The sequence below is a fragment of the Pangasianodon hypophthalmus genome, chromosome 1 (genome assembly GCF_027358585.1).
Source record: "Pangasianodon hypophthalmus isolate fPanHyp1 chromosome 1, fPanHyp1.pri, whole genome shotgun sequence".
NCBI lineage: Eukaryota > Metazoa > Chordata > Actinopteri > Siluriformes > Pangasiidae > Pangasianodon > Pangasianodon hypophthalmus.
In genome coordinates this window covers 25,191,999-25,213,126 of record NC_069710.1, presented here as the reverse complement: position 1 = coordinate 25,213,126, position 21,128 = coordinate 25,191,999, and the positions used below count along the sequence as shown (strand labels likewise).

At 39.4% G+C, this 21,128-nt stretch overlaps 2 protein-coding genes across 6 annotated transcripts in view; both read left to right on the top strand.

Annotated features, from left to right (window-relative positions):
* The window catches only part of si:dkey-92i15.4 (aquaporin-10), a 28,659-nt gene extending 14,185 nt beyond the window's left edge, over positions 1 to 14,474 (top strand). For 3 of the 5 annotated variants that reach the window (XM_026940206.3, XM_026940207.3, XM_034305160.2), the window contains exon 8: positions 11,763 to 11,889. Coding sequence is in view for 2 of the 5 variants with exons in the window: in XM_034305168.2 (XP_034161059.2) it covers positions 6,981 to 7,091; positions 11,763 to 11,889; positions 12,095 to 12,232; positions 12,414 to 12,532; positions 13,019 to 13,236; positions 13,364 to 13,535 (885 nt within the window). In the remaining 3 variants the exon portion in view is untranslated. Of the gene's footprint in view, positions 1 to 6,651; positions 7,092 to 11,762; positions 11,890 to 12,094; positions 12,233 to 12,413; positions 12,533 to 13,018; positions 13,237 to 13,363 lie in introns of those variants that run through there. The other 2 variants (XM_034305168.2, XM_053235040.1) reach the window with 2 other exon arrangements.
* Positions 14,475 to 15,623: 1,149 nt separating this feature from the next.
* atp8b2 (ATPase phospholipid transporting 8B2) overlaps positions 15,624 to 21,128 on the top strand; it is a 42,603-nt gene continuing 37,098 nt past the window's right edge. The window contains exon 1 of the mRNA XM_026940079.3: positions 15,624 to 15,837. The gene's annotated coding sequence lies outside the window, so the exon portion shown is untranslated. The remainder of the gene's footprint in view (positions 15,838 to 21,128) is intronic.

Genomic DNA, 21,128 nt, shown 5'->3' with positions numbered 1-21,128 from the left:
CTCCTTGGTCTTCTTAGTGTTGTTTGTTTAGGTATGTTCTTTAACAAACTCTAGGGCCTTCCAGGAACAGTGTAATTATATTGAGACATTTCAGTCCATTTTAGTTCCAGGTTGTAACACTACAAAATGTGGAAAATTTCAAGGGTGGTTGTCATGTATGAGGAGGCTGAGATGGATGCAATTTCAGTAAAGTGTTTTAATGAGAGATCGGCAGACAAATCAAACACAAGAGACAAGATCAGTGTCAGAAACAGGCTTAGGTCAGGCGATCAACAAATAGGATATACTAGGCAAAGGCAGAGCATGTAAACCAGGAAACAAAGTCAGAGTCAAACCAGAGTAGTGATAGCAGGCAAATACATGCTTGGTAATATCAAGCCCCCAAAGGGCTCACTCTGTTCTTTCTGGGTTCCCCCCTCTGTCGTGGAACAGGGCATTCAGGATGACTTGCTTAGAATTACTGGCACAGTTTTGTGTGCTGGGGCCCAGCATGGTTCCTTTGGTCCATACCCGTCCAACTTGATGAGGTATTCTAGATTGCAGTTTCGGCAACAGGAGTTGAGGATTGCCTTCACCAGGTATGCAGGCTGGCTTTCGATGTCTGGAGGAGTGGGTGGGGTGGTGTGCAGGATGTCTGTGGCTAGGGGACTGGGTATGATGGGCTTCAGGCAGGAGACAGGAAATGAGGGGGCTATCTGGCAGGGTCATGGTAAGTCCAGCTTACCACCTCATTAACCTGTTTAAGGACCTTGAAGGGGCCGATGTACCTGGGGATTAATTTCTTGCAGGGTTGGGGTTGTCTCAGGTCTCTTGTGGTGAGCCAGACTCCCGGGTGATGGCAGGGGCTCTCTCCTCTATATCGGTCAGTGTTCTCCTTGTTAGACTGGGCCACTTGTTCGAGATGTTGGTGGGTGCTTTCCCAGACTTCGCTCTGTTGGAACCAGTCATCCATGGCCGGCAAGTTGGTGGGGCTGGAATTCCAGGGGAACAGCAGGGGCTGGTACCCAAGCACATGCTGGAATGGGGTCAGTTGCGTGGCTGAGTGACGTAGTGAGTTCTGGGCATATTCTAGCCATAGCAGGAACTGGGACCAATTCTCCTGGTTGTCCACTCCACCTGCCAGTTAGCTTGTGGGTGATACCCTGAGGTCAGGCTTACCGTTACCCCCAGTTTTTCCATAAAGCTGGGCCACACACGGGAGGTGAATTGAGGCCCCACAATGTCCTCTGGGATCCTGAAGTACCTGAACACATGGCCGAAGAGGAGGTCTGCTGTGGTGAAGGCTCTGGGTAGGCTGGGGAGCGGGACGAGGTGTACTGATTTCGAGAAGCGGTGGATGATATCCAGGATAAAAGTGTGATCACGGGATTCTGGAAGTTCACTGGGGTGTGAGCAGAGGAAGGAGTTGCCAGCTGGCAGGGTTTGTGGCACCTTGGCTTGTGCACAAGCAGTGCAGGAAGAGACGGTGCAATGCACGTCTGCAAGCATGTCCGGTCACCAGGTTTTGTTCCACAGCAGGTGATATGTGTGTTGTGTGCCAGGGTGACAAGGGACTACAGAGCTGCAGAGGTCCAGCTTAGTGAAAATTTGGATGGACCGGAGCTGCTCAAGGGCTGCAGGGACTAATGGCAGAGGGTACTGGTACTTGACAGTGATTTGGTTTAACCCCAATAGTCAGTGCAGGTTCTGAGGCCGCCCCATTTTTTCTCCATGAAGAAGAACCCAGCTGAAGCTTGCTGTGCTGCCACGGACAGGGGGTAAATCCGGTTGCAATAGGGAGTGGCGCTGGGTAGCATCTCAATAGTGCAATCAGAGGAGGTAGCCCACTGGCCTTGGCCTTACTGAAGACCTCCTTCAGGTCAAGGTATTTGGAGGGAATCATGAGGGGAGTGTGTTCTTCAGGGCTTTCCACCGACATAGATGAGTGAGCTGAGGTGCCTGGAGACAGTGGTGGTGGCAGTAAGAAGACCAGTGTGTGATTTGCTTGTCTGAACAGGAGATCTGGGGGTCATGGAGTTGTATCCACGGGAAGCCTAGGATGATGGGGTGCTTAGATGTAACAGTGACCAGGAGTGAGATGCCAACTCGTTGGAGGAGGGGCTACATGCAGCGGGTGATGGTGCCGCCCCGACGGGCCTTCCCTCGATGGCATGGATACAAAGGGGGTACTGTAGGGGCAGAGTTGGGATGTTCAGGTGGTTTCCTAGTCAATGAAGTTACCAGCCGTCCCAAAGTTGATCAGCGCTGTCAAAATAGAGACCACACCTGAGTGTTGTACCATGACTTGGAGCGTAAGTGACTGGTGAGATAAAGAATGGTATGGACTCACTTTGTCGGGGTGGGGGGTGGAGCACCTGTTTGAGACTGAACCAGACTTGGTGAAGAAGGGACACTGCCTGATGAAGGGGTCAGGTCCGCCACAGTAGAAACTTCTGTGTTCCTGGTGTCGTTTCTCCCTCACTCCCTCGCTGAGCTTGGTGCACCTCAGTTGCTCAGCAGGGACGATAGTCCCCAGAAAACGTCCTTCTACCCTGTGGGGGTGATGACTGTGGAGCAGGTGTTTGCGGTGGATGGTGAGGTCGATGAGGGAGTCGAGCGAGAGTTGGTCATTGCAGCAGGCCATCGCTGTCAGGATCTCTGGGTTAAGACCCCAGCTTTCAGGGCCGTTTTGTTCCATCCTCTGCCAGCCGCAATTGTGTGAAACTCAAGGGTGTGAAACTCCGCAACCCGGGGGGAACCTTCTAGGTCAAGGTCAAGAGTAGCTCCCCAGCCTCCTTTCCCTGAAACAGTTCCATGAACTGATCGTATTAGCCGGTGGGCTCACTCCACTCTCTCCCACACCACCGAGGCCTATTTCAGTGCTTTGCCAGTGAGGAGATTCAGGAAGTGCATTTTCTGGTGCTCCGACATCATTTATGGCTGACAAAATACAAAGAACAATTCAGTAAGAACCCCTTACGTTGAGATGCATCACCTGTGAACTTGTCCGGTGTCAGCATCGGTGGGCTGGTTGTCGGAGCTAGCCTGCGGAGTGACGCATTGGAGATGAGAGCTTGGGATAGGAGGTTAACTTTGGCGTCAAGGTTGGCCAATCACTGCCACTGTTATGTGTGTTCTGGAAAATGGAGTTCATTGACTTACAGAGTTGATCTGACAGTGGTTCAATACTTATGCAAGACATTGTACACACCTTTCCTATTAGTTGGAAGTTATTGAATAATATGCTTTAATATGAAAAACTAAATAATGACATTATTATATAACTTTACTGCATTTGTGTAGAAGTTTAAAGTGTCTGATTTTATATGTACTTGGTAACAGAAGTACCTAGGTATCTTCGTTCCATGTTGTTTTTCATGTTTTATGTCTTACAAATAGTGAACTTTGAATAATGTGTTGTTATAGTAAGGTTACCAAGTCTATGTAACAAAAGCGGCCCACTGGCCATTCAAAACCATCCCAAAAACCTGCCCCATGATTAATAAATGCAGCCCAATTCAATATTCAAAACTCACTTCCAAAACTGAAGAGTGTAGCTATGAGAAGGCATAGAACAATTCACTGACAAATAGAATGATGTACAGTATGTACATGCTGACAAATACATAGAGAGGAACTATAGTAAAAGTAAAAGTGCTTAAAGGTAATATATAATTATAAACCCTTTAATATAATATTTTCTTGTCATCTGCACAGAGAAGCATGTTACACTACAAATGGCTATACGTACAATAATAAAGAAACAAAAGCTTAAAAAAAGTGATGACTTCTATATGTGCATGTTGAGATGAATATAGGCTGTATATAGGAATATTAATGTCCAAATCAGCTGTTATGCAATTCATGGTGGTAGTGTGGATGAGACTTTGCAGAGTAAAAATGTTTGAAGCCTTTTCTTGAAATCAAGTACCTGTAATGACTGTTGAAGGTAGTCATTAATATTAATGCAGATTTATTCCTATTAATATGCCTTGATGCTTGCTACCTATGTAGTCTTATAAGTCAGCTGATGTTATAAGACAGGGCTTTATATGTTCAAAGGTAATTGTAAGGAAATGGTTTGAGATGGACATTGAAATAGTATGGTAGAATGGTAGAATATCATTATGTTGCCAGGTTACCGACATATCACTTATCACCTGTCGATCTGGTGTGAAGGAAGTATTGTTGTGGAAAACTGTTATGCAGTACAGTAATAAATTATCCTTTTATCCATAGTCTGGCAGACTCTAAACTGATAAGTTTATAGAGGAGTGAACTTGAACTTGAGCCCTGATCTGATTATTTTGCTCTCGAGAGCTATAAAATTCAGCAGCACAATTATATACAATTAGGCCTATGTATATTTTTACTGTGAGCATTGTGTGAAACACTCTGACATGATATACATACTGTATACATGTGTTGGTTTGAAGGTCTAACGCTTTTTGAAATTACGATTTTATGGTATATATAAATCACTGTTCTGTCACAACCACTTTCAAATGTAGCAATACGGTTACAGTATTCATGCTTTGTACATCCCTTGATATACACTATATGATCAAATTTTTGTGAACACCTGACCATCACAACCATATGTGGTTCTTACCCAACCTGTTGCCATGTAGTTGGAAGCACACAATTGTATAGCATGTCTTTGTATGCTGTAGCATTACAATTTCCCTTCACTGTAACTAAGGGGCACAAACCTGTTCCTGCATGACAATGCCCCTGTGCACAAAGTGAGCTCCACGAAGACATGGTTTACCAAGTTTGGAGTGGAAGAATCTGAATGGCCTGCACAGAGCCCTGACCCGAATCCCACTGAACACAGCTGGGGTGAACAGGACCTCGAATCAGTGCTCGATCTCACTAATACTGTTGTACAACGGGCACAAATCCCCATAGCCACATACCAAAAATTTTGGAAGCCTTTCCAGAAGATTGGAGGTTATTATGACAGCAGAGGAGGGACTAAATCTGGAATGGGATGTTCAGCAAGCACATACAGGTGTGATGGTCAGGTGTCCACAAACCTTTGGCCATATAGTGTATTCAGTGGCGGACTGGGACAGTAAATCAGGCTGGGAATTTGACTCCACCCCAGGCCACCTTTGGCTTTCACTGTCTCTATCATCTTTCCCTGAATCCCTCTCTCTCTCACTCTGCACATCTAGTTGCTCTGCAATATGAAATAAGCACGTTCAATAATCTATACTTATATTAATTGTGCAGCCATCAATTGTATGTCCCCATGATCACAGTCCTACTACTGATGATCTTATAAATCATAAAAGCACATATTAGTATAGCCTGCATGTTTAGTTTTGCTTAGCTTAAACTTTACCTGAAGGTTCCTGCTCTGACTCAAAAGCTGAACTGTCCACCCCCTCTAGTTCAACAGCAGGAGCACTTGCAGCACTAGTGCTACTGTTGCTTCCTTCGTCACCTTTTCAAAATAAATAAATAAACATTGTAGACTACATATTGTAGGCTAGAAACGGAAAATCAAAATTTCTGGTCAAATCTGGCACTAAAAAATACTGTATCCCCATCTGTAAAACAGTGTGCTAGTTTGTCATTAAGATGTTGCAACATGTTCTTTTAAAACTTCTATCATTATATATATAATATTTTTTTTTAGAATAGATTTTATCTATTGTAAGTCGTTATGGATGAAAGCGTCCGTCTGCCAAATGATTACGTAAATATAATGTAAATGTAATTCTGACCGACCTGCTACCTTACTGGCGAACATGGCTGGGATTTTGCAGCAACTTGCTGCATCTATGGCCAGGGCTTTTCTCCTTTTTATACGTTCCCTCTCTGCTCCTCCTTTGCGTTTACGCTCCATTTTTGCACGATTTTCTACGATATAGCCAGTTAGGCAGTTGGTCGCTGATGTTGGGTCATGTGGTGGCGTCACGGTGTCATGCATAGCAGCCTATCGCACGTCAGGCTGATCGACTTCCCGATGGCCAGTCCGCCCCTGAGTGTATTATAAACTGATATCTGTTAGTTTAGTTTCTCTTATTTACAGTTTTAAAAGCTCTTATGTCAAGTCTTTACAGCATGCAGCACTAACTACCACTAAGTGTCTGAAAACCGCAGCCCTACAATTTTTCATGCAGCTAAATGACCTGTGTTTTCACAAAGGCTAACTGCAGTAAACATTTCTCGAATCAAACAGCACAACTTCATCGACTCTTTGACTTGGATATATTAAGACGTCTCTTTCAGGTGTTAGTTGTAAGCTAACTTGCATTCTCGTTGAGTCATTTTGGTGACTGGACAGGCAATGAGTAATAGTAAAAAAAATGGAAATTTATTCTTGAAAATAGAATGAGCTGGACAAAAATGATTAATAGCCTATTCTGGTAAGTAATAAATGTGTCTGGTGAAATTTATCTGAGTAAATACAGCTATTTCCTTTTGAAAATGTGGTGAAATAATAGTTAAAATTTACAGAAACATGTATATTTGTGTGAAGTAGAAATATTCCTCTTTTAATATCTAATAAATATTCCTCTTTATTACTCAATAATATCTATTGCTCCTTCTCTACTATACACCACTGGTATTCAGGGAAAGTATATTTCCCTCTCTCAGCCTATTATCTATATGTGGATCTCTCTCTCAGCCTCAGTATACTAAGTTATTAATGATGTTACATTTATCAGAGCAGTGGAGTCCAAAGTGTACTGGCTTACATAAAGGACGGCAAGTAAAAAAAAATGTGAGCAGCCTCACAGCACTTGAGAGCAGCAGAGAGGCAGCACGGACAGCTGGAGAGATCTTTACACCACTGGTATTCAGGGAAAGTACATATTATCTTATCTCTCTCAGCCTCAGTACGCCAAGTTATTAATGATGTTACATTTATCAGAGCAATATAGTCCAAAGTGTACTGGCTCACATACAGGACAGCAAGTCAAAAAAATGTGAGTAGCCTCACAGCACCTGAGAGCAGCAGAGAGGCAGCAGGGACAGCTGGAAACATGCAGAACAGTCAGGTGAGCCGCATGAAGAAAATGATGCTGAGGATGAAGATACAAAACACCTTAGTCCGACAGTGTCTGGGAGAGATCATTGGCACCTTTGTTCTTTTGGTGAGTTTTAGCTCTACTGTGTTTATTTGTGATAAAAGTAGAAACCCCTTTTGAATAATAAGTAGTACACTTACACTTATTCTAATCAGCCAAACTAACAAATATGTGAAAAAAATTCTATACTTTCATGTTAAATTTATTTCTCTGTACAGCCCTATGAAAAGAAATTATGCACACTCAGCTATCATCTCAGGTAGACCATCCTTCAGTATAATGGGCTAAATATAAAGAAGAATCTCATGTTGTGTTATCACTGTTTTCATAACTTATATAAGACGAATATAAGACAAAAATATAGTATCACATTTACAATACACAGTATGTAACATGTTATGTAGGTTTACTAACAATTTCCCAGCAATATAGTATTGTTGATTAAAAAAAAAAACTGTTTGGTATTTTATTTAATGTCTACAAAAATAATTTATTTTTATTTTTTCTATTTAAAATTAGCATGTTAGTTTAAAACAATTAAAATAACCCCTGTGTGGGGAGAAAAAAAATTATATAAATCTTCAAAAAGTACAAACCTTTGACATCAAATATGTTTGCAATTAGTTTTTAAAAAACCGACATAATTTATCTATAACAATATCACATTTTCATATCCCCCAGGCCTACTTACCAGCAATGGTAACTTGGTAAATTCATGAAAAAATGATGGCACTTTTCTCAGACTATCAAATGTTGCTGCAGCATTTGTTCCTACAATTAGCTGACTTTAGAAACTCAGCATTTTGGCAGTAATGTATTCTTGTTATTGATTACCCATATATTAGGATATGGCGTACACGATTATCACTCAGTACACAACTTTTCATTATGGCTCATTATAAAAAACATAACAACTTGGCAGCTAGATATGGCAACATGCCAAGGTTTCCTCTTATGGAGACCAAATGTCCTCAAAGAAAAAGACAGCGGAGTCCTCCATGAAAAAGCAACTTTCAGTTAAAAAGTACATTTTGTTTAGATTTATTTTTGGCAACACTAGTGTACCTGTGTGTGATACCAATTGTGTGTGTGATAACAATTCAATTCAATTTTATTTGTATAGCGCTTTTAACAATTCACATTGTCACAAAGCAGCTTTACAGAAATATATAAATTCAAGATATAAATTTTAAATTTATAAATTTATCCCTAATAAGCAAGTCAGAGGTGATGGAAAAACTCCCTGAGATGATATGAGGAAGAAACCTTGAGAGGAACCAGACTCAAAAGCGAACCCAATCCTTATCTGGGTGACAGCAGATAGTGCAACTATAAATAATTCCCTTCTATAACTGTGTACTACATGGTCAAAAAGTGCAATTTTGTAACCAGGAAATTCATTATAGTGTTCACATGAAGTCTATTTTGTTATCAACTGTTCACTTATGGAGACTTGAGTGCAAAATTGCAGTGGCATTTGCAGTCCTAAAGCTATTGTAGCAATTGTAGTCGTAGGCCATCGTAGCAAAACTGTTTGTATCAGTTGCAGTCCAAAGATGTTATTAGGTGTTATCTACTGTATATTACACTCCATGAGAGTTATGAGAATGCAACTCTAAATGTGAAACTCTATTACATACCTACGGAAATATATACTAAACACTTCTGGTAATCAAGTCAAGTGGGTTTTATTGTCATTCCTGTATATAGCTTGTATACTTTGGAGCAAAATGTTGTTTCTTCAGGACCATGGTGCAACACATAACACTATGCAAAACTACATAAAGTGCAAATACACAACTGGCTGAGATGAGTGCAGGAAAAAGAATACACAGAACAGAACAATAAATACACAGGACAATAAATACACAGAACATAGCAGCAATGAGTATAGCGTTCCATAAATATAAAGTGTCTGAATATACTGTAATATACAGTATACAGTGTACATTATTAATTATACAGTATTGTGCATCACTTCACTTTTTTAAGAAAAGAAAATGTACCATCCACTTTATTAGGAACACCTGTACACCTGCACATTCATGCAGTTATCTAATCAACCAATAATGTGGCAGCAGCAAAATGTATAAAATCATGCCGATACAGGTCAAGAGCTTCAGTTAATGTTCACTTCAAACGTCACAATGAAGAAAAGTGTGATCTTTATGACTTTGATCTTGCCATGGATATTGGTACCAGACGGGCTGGCTTTAGTATTTCAGAAACTGCTGATCTCACTGATCTCTTGGGATTTTCACAAGCAACAGTCTCTAGAGTTTCACAGAATTGTGCGAAAAACAAAAAACATTGAGTGGGTGACAGTTCTGCGAGTGGAAACACCTTCTTGATAAGAGTGGTCAGAGGAAAATGGCCAGATTAGTTCGAGTTGCCACGAAGGATATAGTAACTCATATAAGCACTCCTTACAACCGTGGTGAGCAAAAAAGCATCTCAGAATGCACAAACCATCGACCCTTGCGGTGGATGGGCTACAACAGCAGAAGACCACATCAGGTTCCACTCCTGTCAGCCAAGAACAGGTTCCATGTACAGTTCCATTTTTTCATTTGACAAACATTTCTATCTTAGTCAACATGTGCTGCAAGTGATATGAATCCGCATTGTTGAGCAGTTCAGACTTAAAGAACAGCTCCACGCGATCATGCGATCATGCAACCGTTATCACGCGATCACTCACACCCCACCCCCATCTCATGTGTTACCAGCCACTGGGCACAATGTTGTAATCTCAGGCAGACCAAATATAACAGGTCAACAGTGCACTATTTGGCAGTGATTGCATACTGGTGAAAGATAAAGATCTGCATTTATGTCATTTTGACAGTTTAACTACACTATTCAAAAAAGGACTTTATAATCTTTTTTGTGTGTAGTTAAAGGTTCTCAGCTTCCTAAAAAAAAGGTTCTAGTTTGGAACTCTTTCTGATAGGGAAATATTTTGTTGTAGTTTCTCCTAAAGTCACAATCAAATTAGTTTTAAGGGTACTGGATTTATTTTTTCCAAATGTGTACTGACAGAGAAAATTCCCAAGTATTGATCCTGACTTTATATACCTCATTGTGTTCACAGTCTTCATGAAGCTTAATGGTCGTTGACTCTTTGCTGTGTTGTCTGGTTAGGTCAAAGTGTGTTTAAAGTAATGGCACACTGTAGTAATGTTAAAAGCCCACTGAATCTGTAACTACACTGCTTGCATTCCTATGTTAATCAATATAGCATTTTAATACAACACATAAAACTTAGTGTAAGATAAGGTCATTTTGTTGGGCTAATAAAGTATATATGACAGTATACAGTGGTAGCACATGTTAATAATAATCTGCATATTATATTTCTGCATTTGTGGTGAGAAAGGACAGAAAATAAGTAGTGTGCAGTGTGACCTGAAAAACTGCACAACAAATAAAGATTACACTCCATTTCTGTTGGGATTTACTTTTTGTAGTTTGGTACTGGATCTAAAAGGTGTTTGAGGAACATTTGTGTGGAAATAAATGCCAAACGTGTATTAGTTTTGTGTGCCGCATAAAGTAAAGAATAAAACATGAGGGAGCATGCTGGTATAGAAAAATAATCAATGACAGAGTGGTGTGATGCGACACAAAGCAAAGGGTCATTACCACCCAGAAGTTATTCCTCTTATTCCACAGCAATTTGCCAACAAAAACAAATTTTTATTTACTGAAAAACAACTTTATAGTTACATTTAATGTTGTGGAACATCCTCAAAACAATTTAACTCCTGTTATCACTTACTTTTATAATAGCTATAAACAGTTGCTCCATCACTAGTGTTTCTTTCTTCTCTCACAAAGTTAATAAGAAAAAAAAATGCAGCTTGCTTGAATACATCTTAAACAGCTTCAACTGTGACTGTTACAAAGTGCTGACACTTTCCATAACTAGTAATTAAATGTCTCCTCAGAAAATTTCATCATAACAACAATTACACATGGTTTTTAATCCATTTATGTGGAGCATCCACCAACATATTAGAAAGAGTGCATTAATATAAACTTTGCAGTCTGTTATAGAAAATTAATGAACAATCAGATTCTGACCAATCAGGTTCAAAAATTCAGTAGCATAAAACAAAGTAAAACCTGCTGTGAAAACAATGGAAATAAAACAAGTGAATAAAAACCAACCTCAAAGCACTCAATCTCAACAAGTTATGTTTAAGACAAAGACATAAGTGGCCCTTGTAGTTGTCAAATTTCTTCTGGATTCCTGTTTTTACCAGTAAACCTCCCACCACTACCTGCCTCTCCAACAATAATAGTAAAATTTTAATACCTTTTTTTTTTTTTTTTTTTACATTTATCACATTTTTAATAACATTTTTTTCACATTTATCACATTTACAGGATCTGTTTTTTTTTTGTTTGTTTGTTTTTTTTGTTTTGTTTTTTTTTGCTCATCTCTCACTAGCTCACTAGTTCACTAATTGATGTCTGTGTCACACAGACAAGCACAATAGTGTGTTTTTACAGCTTGCCAATCGATGCTTTGGGTCTGAACAATCTGACCCAAATCCCTTATCTGAAGAGATAAGGTTTTGTTAATTGTTTTACATTTATTATGAGATATATGACCACACTTGTGTTGCCATTTAATCATCTTTCTCATGAGCCCACAGTGGTTTAAATGAGATGGCTTCTCTTTCTTCTTTGACATTTTGTTAACCTCTCGCCTCTTGGTTTCTCCTCAAGTTGTTTGGCTGTTCCGCGGCAGCTCAGGTGAAGACGAGCGATCAGATGAAGGGGCAATATCTGTCAGCCAACCTTAGCTTTGCTGTGGGGGTCATGTCTGCCATGTACCTTTGCATGGGAGTGTCAGGTGAGAATAAAAAAATTGAAAAAATTACACTAAGGTCATACACTGAACATTAAGTAGTTGCAGTCTTAGCTCAATAGTTTTTATTATTATTATTATTATTATTATTATTATTATTTCCTGGTTTTGTGAACTCTAAATGTTCTATAATGCTGGTTACTACCTCATCCTGATATCCTTTACTCTTTCCCCACCCTTCCTCATTCAGGTGCTCATCTGAACCCTGCAGTGTCTCTGAGTTTCTGTGTGTTGGGTGATCTTCCCTGGCACTGCTTTCTGCCCTACTCTCTGTCTCAGGTTCTAGGGGCCTACCTTGCCTCTGGAGTTGTCTACACCATGTACTACGGTGAGGCCACAGGCACAACTGAAAGGAACCATGAATTTTTAAATTAGATTAAAGATTACCACCAAAATGACTGATTTGCCAATAGTACACTGATAATACTTGGTTTCTTTTTAAAATTTGCTATGATTAGGCAACGTTAGGAAGGGCAGTATAATTTATTTTTGTGTACCCTTTGCTCTAGATGCTATAATGAACTACAGTGGTGGGGTTCTAACTGCTTATGGTCTAAATGAAACTGCATCTATCTTTGCCACGTACCCCACACCAGGGACATCCCTACAGACCAACATCTTTGATCAGGTCAGTGCAAAAGGCTGAATTATGTAATGTGAAACAGACCAATAGACCACATGGTCCCACGCTCTCAATCAGTAGTTAGCAAAGCAAAGAAGACAATCATTTCGATCCAAAACACAACATTAAAAATTATAAGTTTTTTAAAAATGCTTACAGTGTAACAGAATATTAAGTAACAACAGCAGCATTACCTCACAGCATTAGCAGAAAACAAAAACTCACTTTAAGTCACTTTAAGACCAGGTTAAATCACTCATAATGGAAGTGATCGACTCACCTAGGGCAGTGCATAATGGAAATCATTTTTGGGTGGTGTGAAAAAAAATCACAAAAAATGGCACTTTTTTTTTGCTTTGCTAATGTCATTGAACCAGTTGCAGAAATACTCAGCACTTTAGTATTGTGGCTGAACTTTTCATTGTGGCTGAAAAGTACCCTGGACATGATCTGATCAATAATATTCTCCTCTCTTCATGATGTTATGGGCAGGTGGTCGGCACTGCTACGCTGTTGTTGTGTATCCTGCCCCTAAGTGATAAAAGGAACAGACCCGCTCCTGATGCCTTGCTCCCACCCATTGTAGCAGCTGTTGTTTTAGGAATAGGCATGGCCATGTCCTCTAACTGTGGTGGAGCAATAAATCCAGCAAGGGATCTTGGGCCTCGGCTCTTCACTCTCACAGCAGGCTGGGGTACTGAAGTCTTTACGTAAGTTTGAGATTGTTGTACGTTTAACACTCACATTCTGTTCTCTATTTGGTTGTACCCATAAATGATGAACATGTCATGAACATTTGATTTATTGATATTTCTTATGTCTCTGTTACTCACTTAGGTGCTATGATTACTTCTTCTTGGTGCCACTTGTGGCTCCTCTGTTTGGGGCTTTGCTGGGCTGCTTTTTCTACCAAGTCTTCATTCAGTGGCACCTCCCTAACCCCGATCCAGATACAGTCGAAAGTCAATCTCAGGACACGGAAATTCAGTTAAAAGTGGTTGCCCTGTAATGAAAAACGTAAACAGTGGCAGCAAACCTTTCTCTTTTAGCTTCCAGTTTCCTGCTATCTTTCATCATTATGAAGCAACTGTTTATGGAGTAGTCCATTGCAGGGCATCTCACATGCAGAAACACACATAAGCACACATTTATTCACATCTCTGGCCAATTTAGCATTATATTTAACTCCTTTTGATAAATAAATAAATAAATAAATAAATAAAGCTGATTCGTGGAAATGTAATGAGGAGAGCTATTTCTGCTATATGTAATATCTACAATGTTCTACATTGAAATGAAAATGTTTGGCCACAATATGACTAGTTTTGGTTAGTAGACTGGAAGCAACTGAAGTTACTGAAATTCCACAGTTTTATTGAAGCCTGCTTTATCCCTCTTTAGTCTCAATTTTGCTTTTCTACATGATCTAAATTATACCTTTATTTATCTTTGTAAAGAATGTTTTATCCTGCCTTGCTAACGAGGTAAAACTGATTCTGAGCTAATAAATGCAGCACTTCACAGAAACAGAATACGAAACTCACTTTTCTTTCGCCTATGTTTCATTAAAATACTACACAGCCAATTTGCATTCCAAGTACTGAAGATGTATGTCCCATTCATTACCACACATTTTCAATAACAGCTTTCTCCTGGTCAGGGTGAAAGTTAGGAGACTATCCTGGGAACACTGGGCGTGTGGTGGCAATACCGTGCACACAAACATTCACACACACACACACACACACACTTAGGGGCAATTTAGTGTGGAAAATCCACATCCCAGTATGTCTTTGGGCACTGAGAGGAAGACGGAAACCCAGGTTCTGGATCAAAGTTATAGGAAATCAAGGAGCTGTGAGACAGCAATGCAACCTGCTGTGCTACTGTACCACCACCTTACTTGGTTCCTGTAGGCCTATACAAAATAAAAGCAAAACTCAAAGTATGTTTGTTTGCTTCTCTCTGTCACTCTCTTTCTGCTCATTACATCCAGACATATTCTGTATTTGTGCCAGTATAATGCTATAATTACATTTCATATAATTCTACTGTCACATTTTAAAGTCCATATAATGCTATAATTACATTTATATTTATTCATCTGGTAGTTAATGTAGCTTATTAAGATACAAGTGTTACAAGTTACCACCAACTAATAAGAAACAAGTTTAAGATAGCTGGCAGAGGATCAGAGACTTGTACAATTAATCACAAGTTTATTGAAGTTTAGTGCACAGATTGAACAATAAACTTATAAAGATCACTTTGATGTAGCAGCACTATAATTTGGTTATATATATATATATATATATATATATATATATATATATATATATATAAGACACACACACACACACACACACAGATAGATAGATAGATAGATAGATAGATAGATAGATAGATAGATATTGTTCTGGGCAGGCTCTGAAACAGAGAAAAAAATTGCACTTAACTCTATAAGGAAGCACTGAGTAGGCTTTTACTTTGTGTAAATTTAATGAATTTAATGTCATTCAGATTCTGGCCAATAGAGGGTGAACAGAAACTAGTCACAGAGTAATATTTGATATTTAGAGACTTGAAAAGACGTATTTCTACTGTAGGTAATAAGATAGCTGTATCAGTAAAATAGGCTAACTTTCCCTTATATCAAATCTTCATAAATAAGATAAAAATGTTATTTATTATTATATAAATAACATTAATATATTCAACAGCAACAACAACCATTATTATTATTATTATTATTATTATTATTATTGTTGTTGTTGTTGTTGTTGTTAATACTACTACTACTACTACTACTACTACTAATAATAATAAAAGGCAATACAAAAAGACACTCAGTTCAGGAATGTCTGAGGAAAATTAGACATTGAATAGTCAGGATACATACCGTTATGTTACTGATTCATCTGGTCAACTAAAACCAATTTCATGTGTACTGTAATAAATATACATGATTTATTAGTTGCTGAATTATTTTTATATCTAAATAAGTGGCGCATGTGTCAGGTGGGGGGCGGAGCCTTAGACACTGAGGCCACGCCCTGTCCCTCAGCCTCCAGTCACTGCGCGCGTCACTGTGGAGCGGAGACTGTCTCTCACCTGCGGCACGCGATGCGCTAGTGACTGCAGGGGAAAGAGCATGTCACTGCTAATGCATTCGGGCTGAAACTCAAAGGGAAACCGTTAAAATAACAGGATGAAGCTCTGACAGAAATGACGATGTCCTGACACATGAGTGCCTAGAAAACGAAAAGAAAGAAAGAAAGAAAGAAAGAAAGAGAGAGAGAGGACCTGACAAGGTAAATTATCCACCCGTTACCTTTTCAAACAAATACCGTTAAACTTTTGAGCAGCTGTGAAAACATCCGGCAGAGATGTGCAGCGCGCTTACTCTTACCATCTCCACAAGTACAACTGGGTTAGAAACAGCGCGTAAAGAAGCATTCAGAACTCAGGTGGTCATTAGATATCTGAGTTTGTGTCCAAAACAAATGGAAAATGAGTTATAGTGTTAATTAATACTGTATATATGTAGTTAGAAGGAACCCCTTTAATATAGTTGAGTATAGTTGGTTTGTTTACTTCGTCGCGCGCCTTCACTAATCTTATTACTAAGCGGCTCTAATGCTTCTCCAGCTTGGCAGGATTGTTCTAATGCGTACCCAAGACGACTGAACAGCAGGAGAAATGTGGACCACTCAGGCACCAACAATTTTTTTTTCCCCCAACACACCACATTCGGCCCATGGAGACTTTGCTTTTAACTCATTTGAGTGAAACTGCTCGATTCTGCAGTGCTGTGACCCTGGACTATAGTCTAATAACCCTGATATTACCCTTATAACGCAGGCTAGGGATTTCTATTATCTGTGTTTACACTCACTGACCACTTTAAAAGGAATAGCTGTACCCCTGCTCATTCTTCCAAACAGCCACTCATGTGGCAGCAGCTCAATGCATAATAACATCCTGGATACAAGTCCTGAGCTTCGGTTAATTTTCACATTAAACATCAGAACAGGAATCAGAATGTGAGTCTCAGTGACTCTGACCGTGAAATAGTGGGCTGGTTTGTGAGCTATCGTAGCCTTCCTGTCAGCTTGAACTTGTCTGGTCATTCTCCTCTGAGCGTTTCAATCAACAAGGCGTTTCTACCTGCAGAACTGTCGCTCACTGGATGTTTTTTGTTTTTCACACCATTTTGTGTACAGACTGTTGTGTGTGAAAATCCCAGGAGATCAACAGTTTCTGAAATACTCAAATTAGCAAACATGCCACAGTCAAAATCACTGACTGCATGAATAGGCAGATGTACAGGTGTTCCTATAAAGGTAGCCAGTCGATGTATGTGTCCTTGAAACTACAACAACTTTGAGTATTTAAAAATCATTTGTCAAGGTAATTGAACATTTGACTTAAGCTGGACTTTGACATTCCTTCAAGAGTGAAAGAATTTTGACTTTCAGCCAAAATATGTGCTTTGTTCAGCGTTGCTTAGAGAACAAGCAAGTGTATAAAGCAGGAAACAATTGGCTGTATGAAATGATATGAGTATTAATAAATGAAAAAAGAAATGGCGACAGAAGAAATTTCCTGTAGCAAATGTCATTATAAGGCTTCTTGTCTGATGTTGGCTTCCTGTTTTGGCCTTTTGAAAAGAAAGAAAGGTATTAACCAGGTAGGATGATGGGTTGGATAATTAGCAAGTGATGCAAGTACCTAAAACACTGAAAGAGAATCAAGTTAGATGGTAATTTACTTTTTATTCCCCCTTTCCCCAGTATTTATTATGTTGATCACAATGACATTGCTATCGGTGTCCATCACTGAGGAAGAGAAACATACATAGTCAGTCACGTTCACCACTGTTCACCACCAAGCCACTGTTGCTTTCTAAAATAAAATATTGCAAGTAGCATGGGCTTAAACAACTCAATTCAACACACGTCTGTATATAGCGTTATACATATTAAACTACTGGTTGGATGTCTGATGTTTATCTGTTGTTAGGCCTCACTTAATTTCTCTGAATCGTATGACCTGCGGCAACTGTCAGATGTTTGTTGGTCAGTGACTTTCTGACCATCGTATTGATTTTGAGTTACTCCAGGTAAAAATAGCATGTTTCTAAAATGTCTGTGAGAGATGAGCTTTTGCAATCCTGATCACATAGCCATTTGCGCATTGCATTAAAAATCACGAGTTTGTCCTTGTCTGTGATGTGATCACATTTCCATTTTCCTTGCAAGTTTCTACTGATGCAAGCAGTTGGAAAAAACACAGTTGAAAGCTGAATACATTAACACTTGGCCTCAGTAGAACCTTGGAATTTTATTTTACATATGTAATAGCCTTGAACTTAAGAAATTTTCTTTGAGGGCGCATTGTTGTAATGTATGCATTGTTCAAGTTGATCAACGTGAAGCAATGACATCGATGCACGAAGTGAGCTACATCCATCAAAGTCCTGAACTTGTACTTTCTTAAATGTTTTTTCAATGTGCACATACAGTGAAGGGAAATAAGTATTCAGACACTTTTGTTTTTGTTATTTAATATACTTCTAGTGCATATAATTTACACAAATAATATCTTTTGATGTTGTACTTACATATATGAACCAAAAATGTATTCATAAACATAAACAAAGATATGTTTAAAAAACTAACACTACAAGTGAAGAGCACTAGTACTTGTTGGAAATTACTTCGAGATGTCTATGATAAGAGGTAATTAGCTTTTTGCAACATTGTGGTTCACTGTTGGCCCGTCCCTTTTGGCAAATTGTCTTCAATTTCCCAAGGTTATGAGGGTGCCTGTAATGGACTTGCAGTTTCAAAAACCTTCATAAATTTTCAATGGGATTCGAGTCAGGAGATTGGCTAGGCCATGCAAGGTCTTCTTGAGTTGTTTTGGCTGTATGTTTGGGTTTGTTGTCTTGTTGAAATGTCCATCTTCTCAGCAGCTTCAGTATCGTGGCCGATACTTCTAATACTGTATGTTCCGGTACATCACTCCATTCATGTTTCCTTCAATCAAATGTCATTCTCCAGTAACGATTCCAGAGGTATAGTGTTCTGGGGATCATACGTGCAACCCTTCTTTATCCAAGATGAATTGCCAAAGAGTTCTAGTTTTGTTTCGTCTGACCAGAGTATACAGGGTGTCCCAAAAGTCTCCATACATATTGGAAATTACCATTTTTTAAGCAAAATGTCTTCCAAAATTTTTCGTACTTAGTTTATATATATTTTTTCAGATAGCCTTTTAGAATGCCTTTGACAAAAGAAGAACATACTAAAATCATTCTCATGGCTGGATCGGGAGGATGTTGCAAGGTTGCGATGGACATGCAGTTACATGCATAACACCAGATGTATTATCATGAGTTCATCATGAGTGGGAGAGACGACTTCATGTGTTTACAAAGAAATGGCAATCATGTAGAAGGTGTTTTGTAAATAAAGTTACATTTTGCTAAAAAGTGTTAATTTCCCCTATTTATGGAGACTTTTGGGACACCCTGAACTGTTTCAAAAAATTCAGATTTTTAGACGTGCATCTCTTTCCTTCTTTCTTAGATGCAGTTCATTGCTTATTGTCCTCTGTGTAACTGTTGGATTCTTTCTTAGTCTGAGAGTGCATTGTAAAATCTTGCGTGGTGCACCTGTCGATGGACAAATATGTGTGTATATATATATATATATATATATATATATATATATATATATATATATATATATATTTACATATACATACATATACTCACCGTCCACTTGCACATTCATGCATCTCATCAGCCAATTGTGTGGCAGCACTGCAATGCATAAAATCATATATCTATATCTATATCTATATTTCCTCTCTTGAGATGCTTTGCCAGGCCTTTACTGCTGCTGCCTTCAGTTGCTGCTTGTTTGTGGGTCTTTCTGCCTCAGTTTTGTCTTCAGTAAATGAAAAGTATGCTCAACTGGGTTGTGGTCATTGGCCATTTAAGAACATTTCATTTCTTTGCCTTAAGAAGCTCTCAGTCTTTTTGGGTAAGAATCTACCATGCTTCCTTGCAAAGAGTGTTCCATTCTTCCTTGCAAAAATGCTCCAGATCTATCCAATTGTGAGGGGATCTCCTGTGCACAGCCCTCTTCAAGTCATTCAAAAGGTTTTTCATAGGATTTAGATCTGGGCTCTGACTGGGCCACTCCAAAATGTTGATCTTGGTGTTCTTTTGGTGATAAGCTGTCTTGTGAATCAAACACACTTGTGGATTAACATCACAGTGTTATACTGTACATCTAATTCTTTTAAACCCCTCTCTTGATAACTTTCAACAGTGAGATCCCATAAATGCTTTGCGGACCATGGCTTCAGAAGTCTATGAAACAAAGAACAAATCAAGAAAATCCTAGAGAAACAGCTGATCTTTATTTGGGGGTTAATCAGAATCACTTTTTTGATGACAAGTGTATGATAATTACTTTTAAACATGAGTTTAAATGTGAGTGCCTAATTCTGAGTACAGTCACATGCCCCAATATAAAAGGGTGTGCACACTTTTTTATTTTAGTTTTTTCCTTTATTTTTTTCTAAAATGTTTATTTTTGTTTTTCACTTGAATTTTGTTGGTTACTATATATCTTTGGAACTAGAAAATAACTTAGATAAAAGGTATATCTTTAGTGGTACCACTGTTTTTTGCAGAGAAATAATTACTTTCTGTACGACATTCGGCAGAGGGCTTTTTGCTGTTAACAACAGTTTTGCTGTTAAACAGTGTTTGGCTCTGCCCTCAGCCTGAAACATTAACATTTATAAGAGGGGCAATGTTGTGTGCTTGTGAGACTCACCTAGGGCTGTAATTGGCTGAGTGAGTGTTTGTCTCTTCTGCTCTTTGTGTGAGTTTCGCTGCACTCCATTTTTAGGCGTGGAAACATGGCCTTTGGAACTGGCTCAGGAATGGAGCCTTTTTGGAACAGGGTGAGGCTGATGTCTAGCTGGTGTGTGGCCATTGTATAGCTGGTGTCTGGTTGGGCCTGCATGCATCCCCTATCCTGCCAGGTGCACTATGCTAGGTTATGCATCTCCTCTTCATTCCCACCCGAGTGTGCAGAGGGGAAGGCAGGCTTCCTTGTGGCATGTTGAGACTGAAGGATTCTTAGCCTCCCTTAGGACTCAGGAGGTTTGCTTTGGCCCTCGGTGGTGTGTTAGGACTGTGGTTGGTACCAGTAGCCGTCTATGTTTTGTTGGAAAGGCTTGTCATGTTGAGCCATCACGCTCTCATCAGCTCTCCTGGATGCTTGAACTGTGCATCTGTACATTTCCCAGTCATGAGAGAGGAGACATCCTGGTTGGGAATGCCACGAGGGGTTCCACTAGGGGCAAGTGGTCAAATCCACTGCCTTTCCTACTGACCTAGTCAAACACTTACCCTTCCTGGATGGAGAGTGGTAAGTAGATTGATCCATGAACAAGCATCTTCCTCCAGGCAGTCTGGAAAGAGAGCTGTTCTGCTGAGCACTTTGCTTTTGGCAGCTGTTTTTCCTCATACTGAATGTGGTGGTATCTCTAAGGATATCTGGCCAGGGAATGCCGA